We start from the raw sequence: 23,100 nt of genomic DNA on the forward strand, positions 1-23,100 counted from the left end.
GCATAGAGTACAATAGGTGAATGGGGGGGGGGATAGAGGTGATAGGTCAGAGAGGAGGGTGGAGTGGATGGGGGAAAGGAAGATAGGCAGGTAGGATAGGTCATGAGGACAGTGCGGAGCTGGAAGTTTGGAACTAGGGTGAGGTGGGGGCAGGGGAAATGAGGAAGCTGGTGAAGTCCACAATAATGCCCTGGGGTTGAAGTGTTCCGAGGCGGAAGATGAGGTGTTCTTCCTCCAGGTGTCGAGTGGTGAGGGAGCGGCGGTGAAGGAGGCCCAGGACCTCCATGTCCTCGGCTGAATGGGAGGGAGAGTTGAAATGTTGGGCCACGGGACGGTGGGGTTGATTGGTGCGGGTATCCCGGAGATGTTCTCTGAAGCGCTCTGCTAGGAGGCGCCCAGTCTCCCCAGTGTAGAGGAGACCGCATCAGGAGCAACGGATACAATAAATGATATTGATGAATGTGCAGGTACAACTTTGATGAATGTGGAAGGCTCCTTTGGGGCCTTGGATAGAGGTGTGGGCGCAGGTTTTGCAATTCCTGCGGTGGCAGGGGAAGGTGTCAGGATGGGAGGGTGGGTTGTTGGGGGCGTGGACCTGATTAGGTAGTCATGGAGGGAACAGCCTTTGCGGAAGGCGGAAAGGGGTGGGGAGGGAAATATATCCCTGGTGGTGGGGTCTGTTTGGAGGTGGCGGAAATGTCGGCGGATGATTTGGTTTACCAACCTTCACGTAAATCAAATAATCAGACGATATTTCCGCCACCTCCACACTGACCCCACCACCAGGGATATATTTCCCTCCCCACCCGTTTCCACCTTCTGCAAAGACCATTCCCTTTGTGACTACTTGGTCAGGTCCATGCCCCCCAATAACCCACTGTCCTGTCTTGGCACCTTCCCCTCCCATTGCAGGAACTGCAAAACCTGAGCCCACACCCTCCTCCCTCACGTCCATCCAAGGCCCCAAAGGAGTCTTCCACATCCAAAGTTTTACCTGCACATCCACCAATATCATTTATTGTATCAATTGCTCCCGATGCAGTCTCCTCTACATTGGGGAGACTGGACACCTCCTAGCAGAGCACTTTAGGGAACATCTCCGGGACACCCGCAACAATCAACCCCACCACCTCGTGGCCGGACATTTCAACTCCCCCTCCCAATTTGCCAAGGACATGCAAGTCCTGGATCTTCTCCATTGCCACTCCCTCACCACCCGCTGCGTGGAGGAAAAACACCTTATCTTCCACCTTGGAACCCTTCAGCCCCACGGCATCAATATGGAATTCACCAGTTTCCTAATTTCCCCTCCCTTACCCCAGTTCCAACCTTCCAGGTCAGCACCTCATAACCTGTCCCCACCTGTCAATCTTCCTTCCCACCTATCCACTCCACCCTCATCTCCGACCGATCACCTTTATCTCCACCTCCATCCACCTATTGCACTCTCAGCTACCTTCTCCTCAGCCTCACTCCCATCCCCTTCCATTTATCTCTACACCCCCAAAGCTCCCAGCCTCATTCCTGATGAAGGACTCTGGCCCAAATGTCAATTTTCTCGTCTTTGGATGCTGCCTGACCTGCTGCGCTTTTCCAGCAACACACTCTCAACTCTGATCCCCATTATCTGCATACCTCACTGTCTCCTAACAACTTCAGTGAGTCTCTGGATGAAGCTTCATCCCAGAGACTCATCTGAAACTGTTACCTAGTATGGTGTCGAAATGTCTGAAAATGAGCCTTCCAGCTCAGTGAGCAAACTTACAACCTGAGCTACAAATCTTCTCAAAACTCACGAATATAGTTCCTCGCAGGGCAGGCAGGGGTTTGTAACGTAGATTGGGATGACAGTTCCCATTCTGTGCCTTACAGGCTGCAGCCCTGCACTGTCCTAGGGGAACCGTAGTCCCAATCAGGATTACAATTCCCCGGCCTGGCCTAGAAGGGTGAGGATGCCTTCTTTTTCTTACGATGTGAAGGAGCTGGTATTGGTCTGGGGTGGATAAAGTTAAAAATCAAACAATGCTATGTTATAGTCCAACAGTCATGATTTCACCACTTGATGAAGGAGCAGCGCTCAGAAAGCTAGTGCTTTCACATAAACCTGTTGGACTATAACCTGGTGTTGTGTGATTTTTAACTTTTTCCTTGCTCCTGTTTGACCTGGTGGCATGAGTTGAAGTAGACGACTTCCAGGACCACTTCTTTCTGATTGTGCAACACTTCTAGTGTAGCCGGACATCCAGTCCACTTTCCTCATTGCTTACTGTAACTGTATTTTCACCAGGTATCTGATTCCTGCAACCTTGCATATTCATAGAATACTGAGTGTGGAAACAGGCTCTTTGGGCCAATAAGTCTACACCAACCCTCCGAAGTGAATCCCACCCAAACCCATTACTCTAAATTTACCTCTGACTAATGCACCGAATTGAGACATCCCTGAACACTGTGGGCAATATAGCTTAGCCAATTCACCTAACCTGCACATCTTTGGATTGTGGGAGGAAACTGGAGAATCCAGAAGAAATCCATGCAGGCACGGGGAAATTCCACACAGTCACCGGAGGGTTGAATCAAACCTGGGTCCCTAGCACTGCGAGGCAGCAGTGCTAATCACTGAACCACCTTGCCGCCCTGTCTCAATAATTATTTCCAGTTTGAAAGCCTTGATTGAATCTGCCTCCCCAACACTCTCAAAGCGAGCAGGCACTCACTGCATTTGTAAAATTTTCCAGAAGTCTCTGTTGCTTCACTCACCTTCAAACTGTCCTCTCTGGTTCATGATCCTTTCACCAATGCAAACATTCTGCTCTGGACAGATACCTGCTTCTCTTGAACTCTTTGATCAAATCTCCTCCTGCCTTTAACTCTGCAACCACCACCTTCTGGACGTTTTGATTCTATGTATCATTCATGAAACCATTCTCATGAATGGTTCCTGCACCATTTTGAACACTCGCACATTCTTCCAACAGTGCAACTCCCAGAACTACATGCATCACCAAAGTTGACTTTTACACAGCTTTACGATAATGCCCCTATTGTACTCAAAGCCCCCACTGGTAAATCCTCATCTGCGATCCCATTACTCACTCTATGAGCTGTGATGCCTGTAATGATTTATGCACGTTTTCACCCAGATCCCTCTGCTCCTGCAGCCTTTTGCTTTAGTACTCTCTCCTTGTTCTGCCAACTTAAACAAATCACTTCAGACTTCTCATTTAACTTCATCTACCATCAGTCTGCCCACTTATCAGTGTTGTCTCAAATGTTTACACTGTCCTCCTCCCAGGTTTTGTAGCATCTGCAAATTCAGAAAATGCGTCCTTGTCCACCAGAGTTGAGAATATGGATATATCACAGGCTTCTCCATCATGGCTAGGTCAAAATCAGACATGGGGTGGGAATAAGAACTCTGAACAGGAGGCCATTCTGCCATTTAATATGATCATGGCTAATCCCATTTGTCCTCAACTCCACATTCCCACCCACTCTCCATTATCCTTCAACATGTTTTTAATTAAAAATCTGTCTCTCTCCTCCTCAAATTTATTCAACTTCCCAGCATCTATCACATTCTGGAGTCATAAATTCCACAGATTTATGTCTCTGTGCAGCCTCAATGAAGAGGTTTGATGGGCTGAATGGCCTCATTCAGTGCAAGGTAAAAACAATGACTGCAGCTGCTGGAAACCAGATTCTGGATTAGTGGTGCTGGAAGAGCACAGCAGTTCATGTAGCATCCAAGGAGCAGCAAAATCAACGTTTCGGGCAAAAGCTCTTCATCTATTCCTGATGAAGGGTTTTTGCTCGAAACATCGATTTTACTGCTCCTCTGATGCTGCCCGAGCTGCTGTGCTCTTCCAGCACCACTAATCCGGAATCTGGTTTCCAGCATCTGCAGTCATTGTTTTTACCTCATTCAGTGCAAGTCAGCTCTCAAGCGCATAGCCCATCTGACTCTCTGAAAGGAACCATACCTGGCTGGATAGGAGTGTTCAAGCTATCTGGGGTCCTGCTACTCCTGTGCACCAGCAGGATGTGCTGTCGACCATCGTATAAATCATACTGTTATACAGGCACCAATTGTCACTTGTCGAAATTACAGATAAGGCACTGGCACAAGGTGAATCGTCACTTCACCGGATCAGTGTCAAAGAGTCACATAGCACAAAAGCAGACCCTTTGGCCCAACTCGTCCACACTGACAAAGTTTCCCAAACTAAACTCGTCCCATTTGCCTGGGTTTGGCCCATATCCCTCTAAACCTTTCTGATTCATGTACTTGCCCAAATGTCTTTCAAATGTTGTGACTGAGTAGAGGGAGCTTTATTTTGTAAATTACCTTTTGAGGGAGCATTGAATGAGAACAGTAACAAGGAAGCTTTATTTTCAGTTTAAAGTGACCAGCACACCCCTCGGCAAATATTTCACGGTGCGTTGATTCTTCCCCATAACCTGCTGCATTTCCTCTTTGGATTTAAAAAATTAGCTAATGGTAACCATCAAATAAACAACAGTCGTGCAGGAGCTCAAACTTTTTCTCACTGCCAGACTGCTCTGCTCAACAAGAAATGAAAACACTGGCAGATCAACAAAAAGGGTGGCACAGTGGTTAGCACTGCTGCCTTACAGTTCCACGGACCCACATTCATTTCCAGCCTCAGGCAGCTGTCTCTGGAGAGTTTGCATATTCCCCCCTTGTCTGTGTGGGTTTCCTCCCACAGTCCAAAGTTGTGCAGATGAGGTGGATTGGCCATGCTAAATTACCCATACTGGAAGGATGCTGTAGACTAGGTTAATTAGCCATTGGAAATGCAAAGTTACAGGGATAAGATAGAGGAGTTGGGTTTGGAGGGGATGCTGCTTGGAGGATCGGTGTGGACTTGATCGGCTGAACGTCCTGCTTCTGCAGTGTGGGGAATCTGTGAAAAAACTCTCAGGATTAGCACATTATAGTTAACACCCCATTTTACCAACTGAGATAAAAACTCTAGGCTCACACTGTCAGAGGGTCAGTTTCGAGGCAGCGCCGCGCTGTCAGGAACATTTAGGATGACTTCTTAACCAACTATCTGTCCTATTGGGTAGGTATAAAGAAATCCAAGAATATGACGTTAAAGAAATAAAGAAGTTTTTATCTGAATGTTGCTCAGGATTTACAAACAGAGAAGGTCATAAGAATGGGATCAGGGATGTGAGGTTTGGGGCTGGGGTTGGAGTTGTGGGCTGATGGGGGGGAATTGATGGTGTTGACTGAACAACCAGCTTTGGATGTTGTAATTATTGGCCTTTGAGAAGGCCTGGCTCAAGACTGGATTGGATTCAGAGTCTGAGGAATCACTCTGAGGTTCCCCTCTATCTCACCCTCATGACATAGTTCAGGAGATGGGGCACAGAGCATCTCCTGGATTGAGTGGAGAAGCTCCCTAATCATTGATAGACCTGTTAGATTGATCAGAAAGACACAAAATAAACTCTATGTGCGACAAAGGAACCTTGGCTGCCAGGAAGTCACCTAACATAGAATCCCTAAAATGTGGAAACAGGCCATCCAGTCCAACAAGTCCACACTGACTCTCTGAAATGCATCCCACCCAGGCCCACCCGCTACAACCCTGCATCCCCCACGGCCAATCCACCTAACCTGCACATCTTTGGACGGCAGGAGCAAATCAGAACACCTAGAGGAAACCCACACAGACACAGGGAGGATTGCAAATTCCATACAGACAGTTGCCTGAGGTTGTAAATGAATCCGGTTCCCTGGCGCTGAAGGAGCAGTACTAAGCACTGAGTCAGCATACAGCCCACGAGTGTCAGTGTTTCTTCTTGTCCTGATTTTTGGCACAAATGAAATATCTAGTCAAACATTGACAAGGAAACCAGAATGCAGCTTTGTTAAAATCTCAGGAGGATGTCACTGGATCCTTTGGACACTTCCACAACAAGGGAACTGGATCACTATTTAATGAGACAGAAATTGCAGGACAACAGCAACATAATAGTGGAAGGGGATAAATTAGACCTTCCTGAAGAAGGGCTTATGCCCGAAACGTCGATTCTCCTGTTCCCTGGATGCTGCCTGACCTGCTGCGCTTTTCCAGCAACACATTTCCAGCGCAGATAAATTAGACCAGTCTTTCAAACAGCAAGAAGTCAAGATGGGTAAATGGCCACTGCTCAATTCTGATTTCAAGTCAACCAATTGACTCAGTTTATTTCAAACCTCCAAGTCCTGAGTGTACAGTACAGTGAATAATTTACAAGCTGTTCCATGGTCAGTAAAGTGAGCCTATCATTTTGGTATTGAGTTGCTGGGAACGCGCTATACATCATGTGACATCATCTCTGTAGCCAGATCCCAGAACATGATCCCCCCCCATCTGTGACAGGGCCTTCGATCCGGCAAAGACCCTTTCAATCCAGGGGCCCTTCCAGCATAGCCAGAGGATCCTGCTGCTATCTGTCAATCTGCACATCTCCATGAGAATGCGACCTCCTGAACGGTCATAACCCAGTACAGCAGCTTTCCTGACTGACCACCCCTCAGGGTGGCGAGGGATAAATGTCCTAGGTGTTCATGACACTTCCCTTCCCACTTCCAGACTGGTGCAAGGTGCAATTATTTCCCTGTCTCAAGGTACCTTTCTCAGGAAGGGGTGCTCTCAAAATACCGAAGACAGAATACACTCTACGATGATGAGCTGGATTTGAATCCCACACTCTCCATTATAGCGACTTGAGCAAAGAGATAATGTTCTATTTGAAAACAGTTTTCTACATGCTCCAAGAGTAATCCTGCTGATCTGACAGGAAAAGAGCACACAAGCAGCAATCTGCTTTGGTTCTGCCTGAACAGCATGGTTAGACCTGGGTATTTGGTTTCATTCTCATTGCGAGGTTGTACAGTTGTATGTCATTAAGCTCAGACATTTTCAGATTACATAAAATGGCTCCTAAATAAAGTGAGGAGGAGAACACAGGGCCAGACATATTTTCATTTTGAGCAGGCTGACCTTATCGAATGGTTCATTGCTACGTAACATCAAGTCCTTTGGTCACCCATTACCTTTCACCCCAGCCTCCGGATGGCCCCACTGTCTGTTTCGAGCACACGGCGATTATACCTCCTGACTGGATACAACACATTCAGGGGGGTGGGGGGAGAAAAACACGGATATCCTGATGATTCCACTTCAGTATCATTGTTTGAAATTCAGACAATTAGGGAAAAGGTGCTGCTGTTGAGCTAGTGGTAACCAGAACCACATTACAGTTGACGGGATATCTCAGGACAGGTTTGAATCAGGAAGAGCCCTTGCTCCACTCCATCACCCAGTTAGGAGAATGAGTCTGCCGAAAAGCTACAGTAATTTTCCTCACTCATTTCACTGCCTTTAATAAAGAAGTTTGACATCAGGCTTTGAGATGAGTGAGGTCAGGGTCTGGGGGAGGGAGTCAGGTCTGGGATCAGACTGTGCTTGGAATTAACCTGAAAGTTTTCACTCCATTAGAAATTATTCCAGATTTTGGAGAACTCTGTCTGCAATTATAACACTGTAATTACATCTGGCTACCAGTGGTAACAAGGGCGCACCTCCCTGAGGCACAAAGTGTGAGCGAGTTTCCTGGGCAGCTTTAGAAAGATAGACACGGGGTTTTCAAAGGAGGTGTGTTCAAAGAAGAACAGGATTCTGTTCAACAACAGCCTCCTCTTCCCCTCCACTGTCACCCAGTTCAGGGGCAAGGGCTCACCTCAGTGCACCATCTGCTCATTCCTGGGACAATGACTCCTCTTGTTCTTTGGACTGTCCATTGACCAGTTCATGCTGGTGTGTGGGTGTGGGAGGGGGTGGGCAGGGAGCAAGAGTGGGAGCAAGAGTGAGAGCGAGAGCGAGAATGCGCCGCAAGAAGATTTTAACAAGCTCCACATATGCAGAGCTGGTAGTATCTCTCTGGAAAAAAACAGACTATGGAGGTGCTGAGTCCAGGGCTGGGACCTCAACCTCCACAAAATGATTGAGAAACAAGAGCGGGCATATGGAAAGAGGCCTCAGTTCACTCCTCCCTCAGTCCACTCACTGACCCACCAAAACAATATTTGGCAGTCTTTGAGTAATTCACAATTTGAGTATTATGAGAATGAGATGTGCTGAGAAAGCTTCTTGCCTTGTATCTGTCAGGACACAGCAAGAATGCCAATTGGAAAGGGAACAACAATTTACACTGCATAAGGAAAGGCTGGAGAGTGGTTGGTGAAGGTGTTTCCACAGGGAATGCAGCGGGAACAATTGTGCCTGAGCTTTTGCAGAACTCAGAATGTCGTGTCCAACATCAGATGTCCAACATCATGCTGGGTCAAAGCTTGCTGAACAATTCAATGTGTGCCAAGAATGACTGTTGTCACCAACTCAAGGTTGCCAGTCGGGCTAGCACTGAGGTTTACTTCCTGATGTTCATAAGCAGGACTCTGAATTTCACCAGCTGGAAGAACATGTGCAGGAATTACATCCTTTTCATGTGAAGAAAAGTTCAGTAGTTACCTGTTCCCCAATCCCTATGACAATACCTTTACCAACCAGCGTCCACTTGCCAACAAACCAACACCAACCTCTCAGAGTGTAACTTCTTGTTCCCATGAAAATTCAACATTCTATCCTGATGAATGCATGATGAAAAGTTTTGGCTGCAGATCTCTTTTTCAGCTATACTTAAGACTTCTGGTCTCCAATCAAACACCATCCCTCTCTACCTGTGTGCAAAAGGTTAGGAGACAAGGCAGACCTTCCCTCAGAAATACCAGTTGAACCAGCATCATGATTGTCAAAGGATCATGAGGATCAAGAGGAAGAGATGTATGGGAATGAAAACTGGACTTGTCCTGGGTTCTCCTGTGGCTCTGATGATCTGACTGTGAGAAGCTGCGATTTCCTTGTTGTGTGACCCAGGTGTCCTCTCTGACTAGACATTGTCTGACTGGTATTGTTAGAGATCCTAGAGCGACAAGATAAGCTTGGTTAAAATGTGACGTATTGTTCTGAATAGGACGCCCAGCTCTGATGAGAGGCCTGTGGTCAAGTCTAGCAGCAAGTTAATTCCCTCTCCCATTATCTTCAATGTGCTTTTTCCATGTGGAGATCATTTTTGTTAACTCATCTTGACCAGGAAGGCATAAGACTGATGGCTAATTGAGACAATGCCACTTAACACTTGAGGGGAAAATGTGGTCTCCTAAACCCTACAGGGCAGCAAGTTCTTGGACTGAGTGAACTGGAATGAATGTGTTGCTAATGAGCCTGAGGAGATTACCTTTTGCAAAGAGGAGGTTTTCAAAAGAGAGGCTGCTTTTGTTGTGGTAATCAAAACCTTGGCCAGCTATTGAGCAGCCCCTTGGTTTGTGATGGTGTCTGTGCTGAGAAAGTTTTCTGCCTCCCTTCCAAGCTGCCATGGCTTTAGGTGTCCATCGTGTCCCAGGGTCGGCCAAGACCTAACCAATTTGGATTGAGCCAGAGTACATGGTGAGCAGCAACATGATGGTAAACCCAGTGAGCAGGCCAGCGTTTTGGATTGCAAACACCAACAGTGAGGTCGACTCCTCCCCATCCTCTCCTTTGCTCACCTCATTCATCTCTGGGAACTGTGGAGATAGACAAGTCACAGAACACAGGGTAAACTCGCTGAACTCCTCTGAAGGAGTGAGGTTTCCCCTCACGCACCACAATCCACCATGCAGAGGCAATGACAAACACACTCATGGAGCCACTGGCCTCTCTCAGTAATCCCGGGTCTAATGATGCTGTAGAGCCACACATTCAGTAACTATCACACGGAAACAGGGCCTTCAGCGTTATCTATGTCTATCAGTGTTTCTCCCCAATCCATTGTATCCCCCTCTTCCTACATCCCGTTTTCCAGCCTTGGTTCAGCCACTGATGTGACCTGTTCTGATATGTTGACCTGGCCCCAGCTTCAATTAGTGACTCTAGGAGCGAATCCTGACTCCGTACACATGCCCTCTTCCTTGCTCACCATCACCATATCCCACACTGTGAGGACTGCCTTGCACTTAGTGTCTGGATGAATGGTCTGGAGGAATGAGTTCAAAGCCAACCTCAGTACACTCTAAAGTTTGAAGCTTGGCTCAAACTTGGAGATGATTAATCCACGGGATGAACTCCCCTCTGCTTCCTTCATGCCCTCCAATCAGGAAATGTGCCTGGTATGGTCTACAGGTGACTCCATCCCCAGCCCAGACATGTCCTTGTCCTCGCCCCAAAACCACCATCACAATGAAGGCGTTGACTCACCATGTCTGCCAGTGCGATGTAGAGAAACATCCCACCAGCCAGAGCAAAGATCCAGTTAGCAGAGAAGTGGCTGCCAGCAAGGATGCCGAAGACCAGGCCAAGGTAGCAACAGCAGGCTGACAGGAAGTTAAAGAAGAGAGCTTGTTGGAGGCTCATGCCAGCATTGAGCAGAATCACAAAGTCACCTGCATTGGGGGTCGGGGGGTGGGGGTGGTGAGCAGGGAGGACAGAGAGAGAGAGAGAGAGAGAGAGAGACAGACAGACATATCAGCAACAATCAGCTTACCCACATCTTTACAGTGCTCAGGGAAAGAGTGGAGGTCATTACTGGGGAGGGCAGGACCGGACCGGATGGGAGGGTGACTTCATTTGGCTCTCAGTCAAACAGCACCTCCACTTCTGACTGATGCCATAGAATTTCCCTTCTGGATATCCATAACCTCTACCAGCCTCTCAACCTTCTCTGCACCACTCCTACATGCCTTCTCAGCAATCTCCCAAAACCCAGTGCTGCACCATCAGGAGATGTGCCTTCAACTGCCTGGACCTGCGAGCTCGAGAATTTCCCATCCCTTAACTTCCTCTCGCCCTCCATTTCTTCCCAAAATTTAAGCCCCTTCAGGAATTCCTGTGACCCAGCGACGAATTGTGTTTGAGATGTCCATCATTGTTCCAACCTTCTTCATCCTGAAGGGTTTATGCCCATCACATCGATTCTCCTGCTCCTCGAATGCTGCCTGACCTGCTGTGCTTTTCCAGCACCACACTCTCGACTCTGATCTCCAGCATCTGCAGTGCTCACTTTCTCCTACTTGATTTCCATCATTGTAACATACAGCAGAGCGTTCAGCATGGTTCAGGTGAGTTTTCACTCTGAGATGGTCAGGCGTGTGTTCATTGCAGCAATTTGCTGCTGGGAGTCTGAATGGAAGGGATGAGCTACACAGGGCCCTGTCCACACCACCTTGACCCACAGCACTCCCACCATGGTTCCTCAGGCAGATATCCCAAACTGGAACCAGAGACTGGCGAAGCCCCCACCTTCCCTTGGCCCAGTAGTGAATCAAGACTCTTCCAGTGCTGCCCAGTCTCCACCCTGAGCTTCGACAGAGGTGGGGGAAAGGAGGGGTACGTACCAAGCTCATGAGGAAATTCTTCACAGAGGATAGCCACCGAGGTACTGATTCCCTGGAAGACAGAGACAGTAAAGGAAGCACCAATGGCAAGGCCATCGATGAAGTTGTGCAGTCCATCACTGAGTGTGATCATCCAGGCCAGAGTAGCAATGTCAGAGTAACGATTCCCCTTGAGCCAGTAACAGGGCCCTCCAGATGTCTGCTGCAGATCCTGGACAGAGAGACAGATAAACCGGAAAACATTTTAAACACCCACACATGATCCAACACCCCAATCCTAATCCAATCCCCACCCTGACCTGAAACCACATGCACCCAGTCCCAGCCAGACCCCAATCTCAGCCAGCTCCCGATCCCATCCTGAACCTCGATCTCAGTCAGCTCCTGATCAAATCCCATCACTTCATCCCAATTCCAGCCACCTGGCTGTGTAATCCCATTCCAATTGTTCCTCCTTCCCATCCCAAATACATCCCACATTAAAACACCAGGCAAAAAGCCGACAGTCACTTGGATTTGGTCCAGGTTTGATATTGGCCCTCCTGCAGATAGCCCAGATCTTCCCTGCTCTCCTCCTGGGGACACTTGCCCTGGCCTTGGGGGTCAGTTCCATAGGAGACCTGTCACCTTGATCCTTGGCCCACTGACCTGCACCGACAAGGCCCTGGTGATTGCTGGCTCTCCCTCTGTGGAATCTGTAGACAAAATCTTGTGCTCGCCATCTTCACTGTGACTGGACAATGTGTGACTCAGATCTCCGTTCTGGAGTTTTTCCATCACTCCATCCTCCTGATCACTCCTGCTGGCATATTGCTGAACTCGGTAGTGAGTGTGATTAAGATGATCTTTCCCCTGTTCAAACAAGTGCAAAATGGCTGTGGTCAGTAATAATGACACACATCGCAGCACCCTCCATCCATGCCTCAGATATCTCCTGCTGGCTGAGATCAGAGTTACAAAGGTGAAAAAGGTCAGTGTTCGTGTCCATGTGCTCTCATTACAGATGTTTGATCACTGGCCATGCTGTACTAGTTATAACCAATGATGTGCAGTTGGAGTGACATTGTAACGTTGCTGTCGGGTCTTGTCGCTCTTACCCAACACCACCCTTCTTCAACTAAATACATCAGTATGTCCTTCTATTCATTTTTCCCTTTTTTTGGTCTACTTTTGTCTTAAAAACAGCAGAATAATGAACTCTCTCCCTGTGAATTCCACATTCTCACCCCTCTCCTGACATTGTGATTGGATTCAGCAATGCAAATGGGGAAGAGACGGATGTTTGGTGATGGTGCTGCTTTTCCCAGACAGGAGTCTCTGGAGAGTGGGGGTATAAAGACCATGCCCTCTTTATTTTTAATTGTGGGCTAAAATACAAAAATTAATTGTTTTCAAAACCAAGAATTATGGATCGGATTGCCACACTTTTTCAAAGCAAGTTACTGAAATGCAAGTCATGCCTGTCCTGCTTCTTTGTTCAAGCAGTGCAAGAGGCTGGTTACAGGCAGGCTGGCACCAACTGTGGGGGGGGGGGGGGGGGGAAGAAGTGTGTCCAAACTGGGAATTGGTTGGCAATAGGTCGCTGATTGATTTGTGACCAGTTGTGGATGCCATCAGCTTGACAACAACATTCTGATTGGCTCCTGGGTCACAGAGCAGCTTGAGGGTTTGAATGATACCAGCAGAAGCCTTCGGACTGTTGCAAGGGGCAGACGGTGTGCCTTCCCCCTCTCTGTCTCCAGTGAAATATCGAAGAAGAAAGCCAATTTCTTTTCCCTCACCAGTGGCTGGAAGCTGCGGTTTTTAACCTGTAACTAAGAGACTTTGTAGGTCGAGTACGAATCGTCTATGCCTCCTAAAAAGAACTGGAGAACCCAGAAAAGAGAATGAAGAACACAACATCTTGACAAGCAAAAGAATCATCTTGGTGAACCCTAATGATCAGGTGCCATTCAATAACTCCCATAGCTCTTCTGCCTTTGGCTGGAAGATTAGGAAAGGTTCAGTGAGGATGCTCCAGTTATCACAGATGCTCAGTCATTCAGTGTTCTATTCTAGCGTGGACTGCAGTCCTTTGAAGGCCTAGCAATACCCCTTTCCTCCCTGCCACTCCTGTGTTCTGCAAGGATGGAGAGGGAGAGAACCTTTACTGTCCTAGACCTCCATATGGGGCGTGGAGACAGAGGAGAGGGGGGCAGAGATCGGCCTCGCTGATGCTGCACACCAATATTCAGAGGCACCTGCTTTCTGTTGTGAAGATTGTCAATACTCATCCTGAGAAAAGGAAAAGATAAAAAAGAGAAGGGAGTGTGCTTCCTTGTCAGAGGATGAATTTCCACTGGTTCAGTCAGCACTTGTTCCCAGGATATAGATAATTTAATCCAGAGGTTTATCAAGCACCCGCCCAGTCAACAGGGTCAAATGCAGCTTTACCTTCTCTTTGGGTTTCAGCACCATCTTCAGGATCTTCTCTGTGAAGAAAAAGAGATAGAATCCCCCGAAGACCACTGCCGATTTCGACACATAATCAGCCTCCTTTGGGTCAAATCCAAACGCCTGAGTGAGGGGAACACATCATCAAGTTAAAGAGCCATTACGATCACAACTAACTGTATGGTTCACTAATGCCCCTTAGGGAAGGAAACTGCAACCTTCACCTGGTCTGGCCTACATGTGAGTCCAGACCCACAACAATGTAGGTCAGACTTAAAATGCCTCTGGGCAATTAGAGATGGGGAACAAATGTTGGTCCAGCCAGTGACGCCCACATGCTGTGAATAAATAAAAAGCAGCACAGTATTTGTCCCTCCCACAGGCAAACGTACACCATCCCCTCACCTCTCCCTGAGGGGGAGAAGCCTCTTGATTTCCAGCAATTCGGAGTGATTTCCCAGTTGATTAAACAGGATCAGTGCCAGGTCCTTTACAGAGCTACATGAACAGTGTAGAGGGCACCGTGAGTCACCGTAGGAGGAGGGGTCAGGAGGAAGTTGGGAGGGGAGGTGGAGGGGACAGGATGGGGAGTCAGGAGGAAGTGGAGGGGGTCGCAAGACGGGTCAGAGGGAGACAGAGTGATGGTCAGTGGGTCAGAGGGAGGGAGTGTGTTGTCAGATGATGGGAGTGGGAGGGAAAAGGAAAAAAATGACAAGTTAAATTTCTTTGACTGAACATGAAAACCTGTGGGAGCTGAACAGGTGTCTGGTGAGTTCTCTGTAGTATGTGACTGGAGTCTCTGAATTTTTACTCCAATGTCTCCTCACTGTGGCTGCTTCAGGGTTTGTTAGCAGCTCCAGATGATGGCCTGCAGACTGTCCTGGGAATCTCAGCAAACGGTGCCAGCCTCTGGGTCTGCAGGTGTGCTGCTGGGGCCCTGGAGGGACAGCCCCAAAGAGGCTCAATGACAGGAAGGACAATGCAGAGAACCCATGTCCCTCATGTCGCTGCCCCATCATGTTCTGGGACACAGTGGGCTTGCTGTACAGGGGCAGGAAATGGGACGAAAGATACCTCCCCCATCTCCTTGCAGCAAGCTTTTCCAAAGTCACTTAGACAGGGCAGAGGTTCACTACCCATCCCACATTAAAAACAAACAAAATGTCTCCAAGTAAATACAAAAGAAATACAACCTGATTGGCTTCAGCCAGATGATGTTACCTCAAACCACATCTGGGAAGCCAAGCCACTGGCAGTCACAGGTGAGGAAGCTTCATGTGAAATCCCGGTGTCACATAACGCAAACGTACAATCAGGAACAAAGGATTTAAATATTGGTATGCCCCAAGCTTGATCAGTGTGCATGGAGAGAGGGCTTTAGGTTCACTAGTCTCTCAAAGCTTCAGTGCCAGATGTTTGATTGGGATTTCTGGGAATCCGAATTGAAAAGGGGTCATAAGGTACAGTGGTAATGTTCCTCCTCTTGGTTCAGGAGTTCAAATCCCAATTCTGGAGAGATGTTTGAGAACATGTCCCAACAGGTTGATTTAAATTTATTTTTTGGCCTTCAGTAACTTTCTCCATTTGTAAAGAAATCAATACCATCTTCTCCAGACTGTCCACGTAAGTAGAGTCCATCACTGCTCTCACTGTACCCTTGTTCAGGCGCCACTATCCTTCCCAAAGTGCATCTTTCAAAACCTACAGTAGGACTGCAGCTGAGCCTAACCAGTGGTTTCTTAAGGGTTTAGTGTTACCTTTTGTACTCCCCGCCGCGATTATTGAAGCAAGGAACCTCACTAGCTGTTTGTTAGAAATGACAGAGAATGTAAAAGACAGAAACAGGCTATTCACACCAACCAGTTCCTGCTGTTGGTCACTCTCTTCTCACACTGATCCTCATTTAAATCGGCCAAACTAACCCTTTATTCCCATCTCCCTCATGTACATCACTAGCTTTTCCTGAAATGCATTTTATAATATTGATCTCAACCTTCCCCAGAGAGACACCCACATTCTGACCTCTCCCAGGGGGGAGGGTAAGAGTTCCACATTCTGACCCTTCTGTGAAACAAAGTTGGCATGTTCAGCTTCGATGGGCCCCTCCCTGTGTTTCGGTGCTGCTCATATGGAGCCACTGCCCTTGCCCTTGCCAGCTGGCACGGAGGCTTGTGTCTTTGGGAGCTGGGTAGCCAATCAGTGGGCACTTGGTTCTTCTTTGGGTTTCCTAGTGGTTCAGGGAAGAGCAAGGAATTCCAAGAGGAGACCCGGGCTGGGCCAGCAGCTAACACGAACACGAGCCGACTCTCCATGCACCACTGACACTCTGTGAATTAAGGTGAATTACAATACCTCTGGAATGAGCTGAAAGAGGGCGTTAGAGTAGAGAGTGCCAATCGCCAGGGCAATGAAGTACAGCAGCAGTCGCTTGTAAAAGGTTTTCCTCATGAATGGCACCACACTGGCCCCCATCAGAGAGCAGAGAGATATGACTGTCACACACAAGAAACCATAGCCCCAGACTGCCCGAGTGACAGTCCCGACCGCCCATAGGAGAGAGGACGTGGTCGAGGTCCAGGTCAGGGTTCCATACCAGGAAGCAGGGGGAAATCATTCAATAGAAAGGCCAGAGGCAAGGAAAAGGTCAAAAAGGAGAGAGAAGGTAAACAAAAAACATTAAACTCATCAACTGATGTCAAATCAGGTCCACAATTGGACCATGTCACCATCCATTCTGATCACTTTCAAGGACACAGAATATAATAGAGTCTCTGGTGATTTCTAGAATAACAGTCATCTCTGGCCCCATTCAAGAATATAAGACACAAAGAAGCTCTATAGCAAACCCAGCATTCACTGGGACTGTAGTTTGTCTACACCATGGAGCCACCTCTGCTGTTACAGACCCCAACTCACAGAAACCTCATTTTTCAAACTCTCATCCTTACCAAACCCCAGCAGACCTGACAGTTGTTCTTTGATTGAGCACTTGGGTTAAACGTTTCACATTTCCATGACTCTTTGTGTGAGGAAATGCTTGTGCACATTACCCCTGAACAGCCTGGCTCAAAGTTGGAGTCACATTGTTGTGATCAGTACTGCATGCATCCTGATCCCCTTCAACACCACAGGAGAGAGTTTCTCTCCATCAAACTGATCAATGACTTTCATCATCTTAGAGCTCTTGTCTAGCAGATAAATTACAGGTTTATCCTCATGCAACTTGTCGTCATAATTTAATCATTTGAGACTCTCTACCTCCAGCCCAATTGGAGTGTTTCCAACTTCCAACTCCACTCTGGATGAAGGAACTGTTATTCCAGAAATCAGACCAGTGCAATTACAGCAGACTGAGACACAACTGGTCACTAGGTTTCAGTTTGCAAAGTTGAGGCAGCTGTGTATGAAAACCAAGGTGTTGGGCAGGACAGAGTGGTGACAACAAGATCAACAGCAATTCCAATCAGAATGAAGGAAAAGTGGCCCCAGAAGGATGGAAAATATCAATTTGAATCTTTAACTAGGTTCCCCTTGGGATCTGAGGCGTAACATGTAGAGGACTGTACTCTTTGCCATAATGTCTCCAATCTCTGAGGAAACAGGGAATAGGAAGGGATTACAATATTCCAACATGGACTGGTTTTGTCAAGGAGGGAGCAGCTGAGTGACCCCAGTTTTTCCAACTCCTGACTGAGATCTGGCGATGCCAAACTGCCAGATCTTCCAGCAGGTGAGGGGTTTCCAGCACTAGTCTGCCACATTTTCCAACCTTTCCCACTCCAGCAATAACCCTTGTTGGGGGTTTCAGCAGCCAGTGGTGTCCAGTTCACACTTGGGAAAGAGGTTCCAGAGTTAACTGAAACTCAGTGAAACAGCCAGCGCAGATACTACTGTGAGCAGCTTCAACGTTCTGAGGGACTGGATGTTGCGGATTCAGTCAAATGCCAAGAACTCACCAAATTGAACAGAGATCTCCTCCCTTTGAGCTCCAGAGGAGTGACTGAATCCAACTGTATACTGAAATAAACGGTGTATTCCTAAAATTTAACCTCACTCACCCGGCTCACAACGTTCAGTGAAGTTTGACCGACTCCAGGATCAGCTCATGGTGTCTAATGTGGGGTGCATCTGACCTCAAGGAGCAAGTGCTATGGGGTATGTCATTTTGAGTGTCAAACACACCCGTTGAGGTCAAAGGGCAGAGTCTGGCACAGCAACAATTTGTTTTGAATCCAGGGAGTTCGAGAGAGATTTGACCAGTGCTGTGCATGTGACACAGTCAGTTTCAACATCAAGACAAGTGTATGGGAAACTGGGCCACTCAGAGTGTTGAAGCAAACAGTGACAGAAAGACTAAGTTCAACAGGGATGATTATCCCCCAGTAAACAACAGCATGTGCCCCATATCAGAATGGAGAGGGAAGCTTGTTGAGGAAGTACTGCACCTCTGGAATGAGCTGGAAAATGGCAGTGGAGAACAACGTGCCAATCGCCAGGGCAACAAAGAAGATCAGGAACCTGTGGAAAAACTGCTTTCGCTGGCACAGGGTGATGGTGACTCCAAACAGTGAGCTGAGGTTTATCACAGATACACTGAGAAAACCAAAGCCCCACACTGTGCAGAGAAAACAGATCAGTGGAAACATTATTTTAAACAATATTTCAAACCCAGTTCAGCTGCCATTTCACTCAGGAACACACCCATTGCTAATCCACCCTATCAAAGCACATAAATACAAACAAGGAACTGAAGTAGGCCATTCAGCCCTTCTCGACTGCTCCATCACTCAATAAGATCACGGCTGATTTTGTTTTAACATCAACTCCATGTTCCTGCATATTGCTCATCATCAAGAAAATATATACCTCTGAATTTTTAAAAAATGTGAAGATTTTGCATCCACTGCTTTTAAGAGTCATAGGGATGTACAATTTGAAGAGAGACTCTTTGGTCCAACACATCCATGCCGACCAGATGTCCTAAGCTATTCCAATCCCCATTTGCCAGCACTTGACCTATATCCCTCTAAACCCTTCCTATTCATATACCCATCCAGATGTGTGTTAAATGTTGTAATTGTACCAGTCTCCACCACTTGCTTTGGCAGCTCATTCCATTCACACACCACACTCTGCGTGAAAAAGCTGCCCCTTAGGTCTAGTTTAAATTTCTCTCCTCTTACCCTTAACCTAATCCCGCTCATCTAACTCCCCCACCCTGGGGGGAGGACCTTGTCTATTTACCCTATCCAAGCCCCTCATGATTTTATAAAATTTTCTAAGGTCACACCTTACTCTCTGACGCTCCAGGGAAAACAGCCCAGCCTATTCAGCTTCTCCCTATAGCTCAAATCCTCCAATCCTAGCAACATCCTTTTAAATCTTTTCTGAATCCTTTCAAGTTTCACAACATCCTTCCAATAGGAGGGAGACCAGAATTGCATGCAATTGAACCAATGTCCAGTACAGCTACAACATGACCTCCTAACTCCCATACTCAATGCTCTGACCAATAAGGAAAGTAAACCAAACATCATCTTCACTATCCTATCGACCTGCGAATCCATTTGCAAGGAGCTATGAACTTGCGTTCCAAGGTCTCTTTGTTCAGCAACACTCTCCAGGACCTTACCGTTAAGTGTTTAAGTCCTGCCCTGGTTTGCCTTTCTAAAATGCAGCACCTCACATTTATGTAAATTAAACTCCATCTGCCACTCCTCAGCCAATGGCCCACGTGATCAAGACCCCCTTGTACTCTGAGGTAACTTTCTTCTTTTGATAAAGGGAATTACAAAGGTGCACAATTCTCAGAGAAAAATGTTTCTGCATCTCTGTTTTAAATGGGCACCTCCTTGTTTTTAAACAACAAGCCCTCATTCTAATTGTCTCACGAAGTGCTTTCGACATCCAATCGATCAAGTCTCCTCAGGATCTTTTGTGCTTCAATTCAATCAACTCTGACTCTTCAATTCCAGTGGATACAGGCCGAGCCTGTCTAACCTTTCCTCAAAAGGTAAACCCGCTTTACCCTCATCCCTTCGCTAAGGTGCAAACTTTGAAATATTACATTTAGTTCTTTTATATGAATCATTAATATTTATTGTGAATAGATTAGATTAGATTAGATTACATTACAGTGTTAGAAGCAATATTATTCTTAGAACAAATGGTAAGACTTGTCCTCAACTAAGTGATTGTACAGAATTGAACTATATTCCTCTAATCCCAAGCACATTCACAAGACAGACTAACTGCAGGGACAAGGTCAGTTACATAAAAAGGCCAAGGGTCTGAATTCAAAAGTGAGAAAGTTGGGAAGACTTCACACAGTCGAGTCAATTTTGTGTCATCAAGATCACAATGCTGACATTCTGAGAATTAGATTAGATTAGATTAGATTACAGTGTGGAAACAGGCCCTTCGGCCCAACAAGTCCACACCGACCCGCCGAAGCGAACCCACCCATACCCCTACCCCTACATTTACCCCTTACCTAACACTACGGGCAATTTAGTATGGCCAATTCACCTGACCTGCACATCTTTGGACTGTGGGAGGAAACCGGAGCACCCGGAGGAAACCCACGCAGACACGGGGAGAACGTGCAAACTCCACACAGTCAGTCGCCTGAGGCGGGAATTGAACCCGGGTCTCTGGCGCTGCGAGGCAACAGTGCTAACCACTGTGCCACCATATAGCTGGAGTCCATGCACTAGACTCTGTGGAACCCCACTAGTCACTGATGCCACCCAAAGAAAACCTGTTCATTCCTATTCTTGGTTTCCAGTCTGTGAACCAATTCACTATCCACATTATTACACTGCCCCTAATTGCTTGTAAATTTTATATGCCAAACTCTTAAGTGAGCCTTTCCTGAAAGCCTTCTGAAAGACGAAGTAAACTACATTTTGAGCTATAGGGGGAGGCTGAATAGGCTGGGGCTGTTTTCTCTGGAGCTTTGGAGGCTGACAGGTGACCTTATAGAAGTTTATAAGGTCATGAGGGACGTGGATAGGGTAAATAGAGAAAGTGTTTTCCCTGCGGTGGGGGAGTCCAGAACTTGAGGGCATAGGTTTAGGGTGACAGGGGAAAAATTTACAAGAGGCCTAAGGTGCAACTTTTTCACGCAAAGGGTGGTGCATGTATGGAATGAACTGCCAGAGGAAGTGGTGGAGGCTGGTACAATTACGACATTTGAAAGGCATCTCTATGGGAAGGGTTAAAAGGGATATGGGCTCAACACTGGCAAATGGGGCTTGATTAGTTTCGGATATCTGGTTGGCATGGACAAACTGGCCTGAAGGGTCCGTTTCCGTGCTGTACATCTCTATGAATGTACGACTCAAACACGCATTTCCAGGTGTTATTCTAAAAAACCTTCTCCGACCTTCTTCCAACGCTTGAACATCCTTGCATAAGGCCACTGACCATTACTGTACATACAATTGCACATGCAACCTTATCAATGCCCTGTAGAACTTAAGCACTATCTCCCTGCTCTTGCATTCAATTCCCCTCACAATAAAACAATGTCACATGAACTTTCCTGATTACTTGCAGTATCAGCAGAATAACCCTCTGTGATTTACAGACACTCAGATCCCTCTTCATCTCAGAGCTGTGTAACCTCTCGTCATTAACATTTTTTCTGCCAAAATGGACAATTTCACACTTTCTCAGATTGCCAAATCTTTGCTCACTTACTTAACTCATCCATATCCCTTTGGTGACTTCTTAAGTCTTCTTTGCAACTCACATTCCTGATTATGCTTATGTCATCAGAAAATTTAGTAGATTTAGATCCACATTTCTCTCTCTTAAACGGTATGTAAATTTCAATCAAATTATGATCCTTGGCAAGCAGGACATTTTCACTCTGAGCTGAGTAATTAATCCAATCTCTGATCAAAACCAGGTGTAGTAAAACCTGCTTATAAAGGATTGATGCTGGAGATCAAATGAGAAACAAACAGTCTGGTGCTGCCACACTTGCTGATTATCTCCAGCAATTTCTATTTTTGTTCTCATAAAACCAGTTGGTGCCTTAACATCCTTGGTGTGAGAAACGGTCCTGAACACATTCCCTGAATTACTCATCAAAACTACTTTTCCCATCTGACTTTATTATGCAATGTAGGTTAAAATTCCCCATGATAACTGCTGGAGCCTTTTGATAATCTGCCTGAGTCGTCTTCTTTGAAACTTTATTCTATCCTGTGTTACTATTAGAAAGCCTGTACACAGCTGTCACAAGTGACTTCTTGCTTTATAAGTCCTCATCTTGACACAGACTGCTTCGATACCCTAGTTTCCTAAATCCAAGTCATTGCTGTCTGTTGTGCTAACATCACCTTTAATTAAAACGGTCACTCCACCTACTCTCTGTCCTGCCTAAGAATCACAAACCATCACACACAAATCTACACCTGATCTTGTGAAATGTGGACACAGGAGAAAAGACACTGTCAGCTTCTTGTCACTGGAAACGTGGGGAATCTGACAGTGCAGCCGTCCCTCAGTGCTGATACTCCTCAGGACAAACCCTCCTACAGTGCAGCATTCCCCCAGTATTGACCCACTGACGGTGCAGCACTCCCTCGATATTGACCCACTGATGGTACAGCACTCTCTCAGCACTGACCCTCCGACAGTGAGGCACTCCCTGGGTTTTAGAAGACTGAAAGTCACTTACCTTCAGAAGGTGTGGGCTTTAAGAGCACAGCAGCCTCATCCTCCTCATTCTCCTGCTTTTCTGCAGCACAAGCTCCACTTTCCAGCTGCTGAAGGATTGTCGGACAGATGTGTTTGAAGGTGGCACTGTCTATCCTGCTGTTGTTGTTGAGATTGTGAATTGCAAAAAGCTGTGATGACGAGAAGCACTGGATGGGGATAGAAAATGTCACCTAGTCATTGTTGTTCCTCTGAACGCGTTGTCAATGTTTTGGCAACATGTGATTATACTCTTAGAATACAGAACATAGAAAAGTACAGCACAGTACAGGCCCTTCATCCCATGATTTTGTGCTCAGCATTTATCTTACTCTAAGATCAAGCAAACATTGATTTTACTGCCAATTTACTGCCATCCACGTGCTTGTCCAGCAGTCGCTTGAATGTCCCTAATGTATCTTATTCTACTCCCACCGCTGGCAGTGCATTCTACACACCCACAACTCTCTACCTCTGACATCTCCCCTATACCTTCCTCCAATCACCTT

At 46.8% G+C, this 23,100-nt stretch overlaps 2 protein-coding genes across 9 annotated transcripts in view; both read right to left on the bottom strand.

Annotated features, from left to right (window-relative positions):
* Positions 1–9,454, bottom strand: part of LOC122543003 (serine/threonine-protein phosphatase 2B catalytic subunit gamma isoform-like) — a 56,142-nt gene extending 46,688 nt beyond the window's left edge. The window contains exon 1 of the mRNA XM_043681157.1: positions 9,316–9,454. Within this exon, the coding sequence (XP_043537092.1) occupies positions 9,316–9,454 (139 nt within the window). The remainder of the gene's footprint in view (positions 1–9,315) is intronic.
* The window catches only part of slc39a14 (solute carrier family 39 member 14), a 30,100-nt gene continuing 13,190 nt past the window's right edge, over positions 6,191–23,100 (bottom strand). For 7 of the 8 annotated variants that reach the window (XM_043681166.1, XM_043681161.1, XM_043681169.1 and 4 more), the window contains 7 exons: positions 22,575–22,761; positions 16,235–16,404; positions 13,883–14,005; positions 12,098–12,301; positions 11,450–11,660; positions 10,314–10,498; positions 6,191–9,643 (listed from right to left, as the gene is read on the bottom strand). In XM_043681166.1, coding sequence (XP_043537101.1) covers positions 9,494–9,643; positions 10,314–10,498; positions 11,450–11,660; positions 12,098–12,301; positions 13,883–14,005; positions 16,235–16,404; positions 22,575–22,761 — 1,230 coding nt within the window. In that variant the 3' untranslated portion in view covers positions 6,191–9,493. Of the gene's footprint in view, positions 9,644–10,313; positions 10,499–11,449; positions 11,661–12,097; positions 12,302–13,882; positions 14,006–16,234; positions 16,405–18,327; positions 18,498–22,574; positions 22,762–23,100 lie in introns of all 8 variants that reach the window. The other variant, XM_043681162.1, reaches the window with a different exon arrangement.

The sequence above is a fragment of the Chiloscyllium plagiosum genome, chromosome 42 (assembly GCF_004010195.1).
Source record: "Chiloscyllium plagiosum isolate BGI_BamShark_2017 chromosome 42, ASM401019v2, whole genome shotgun sequence".
NCBI lineage: Eukaryota > Metazoa > Chordata > Chondrichthyes > Orectolobiformes > Hemiscylliidae > Chiloscyllium > Chiloscyllium plagiosum.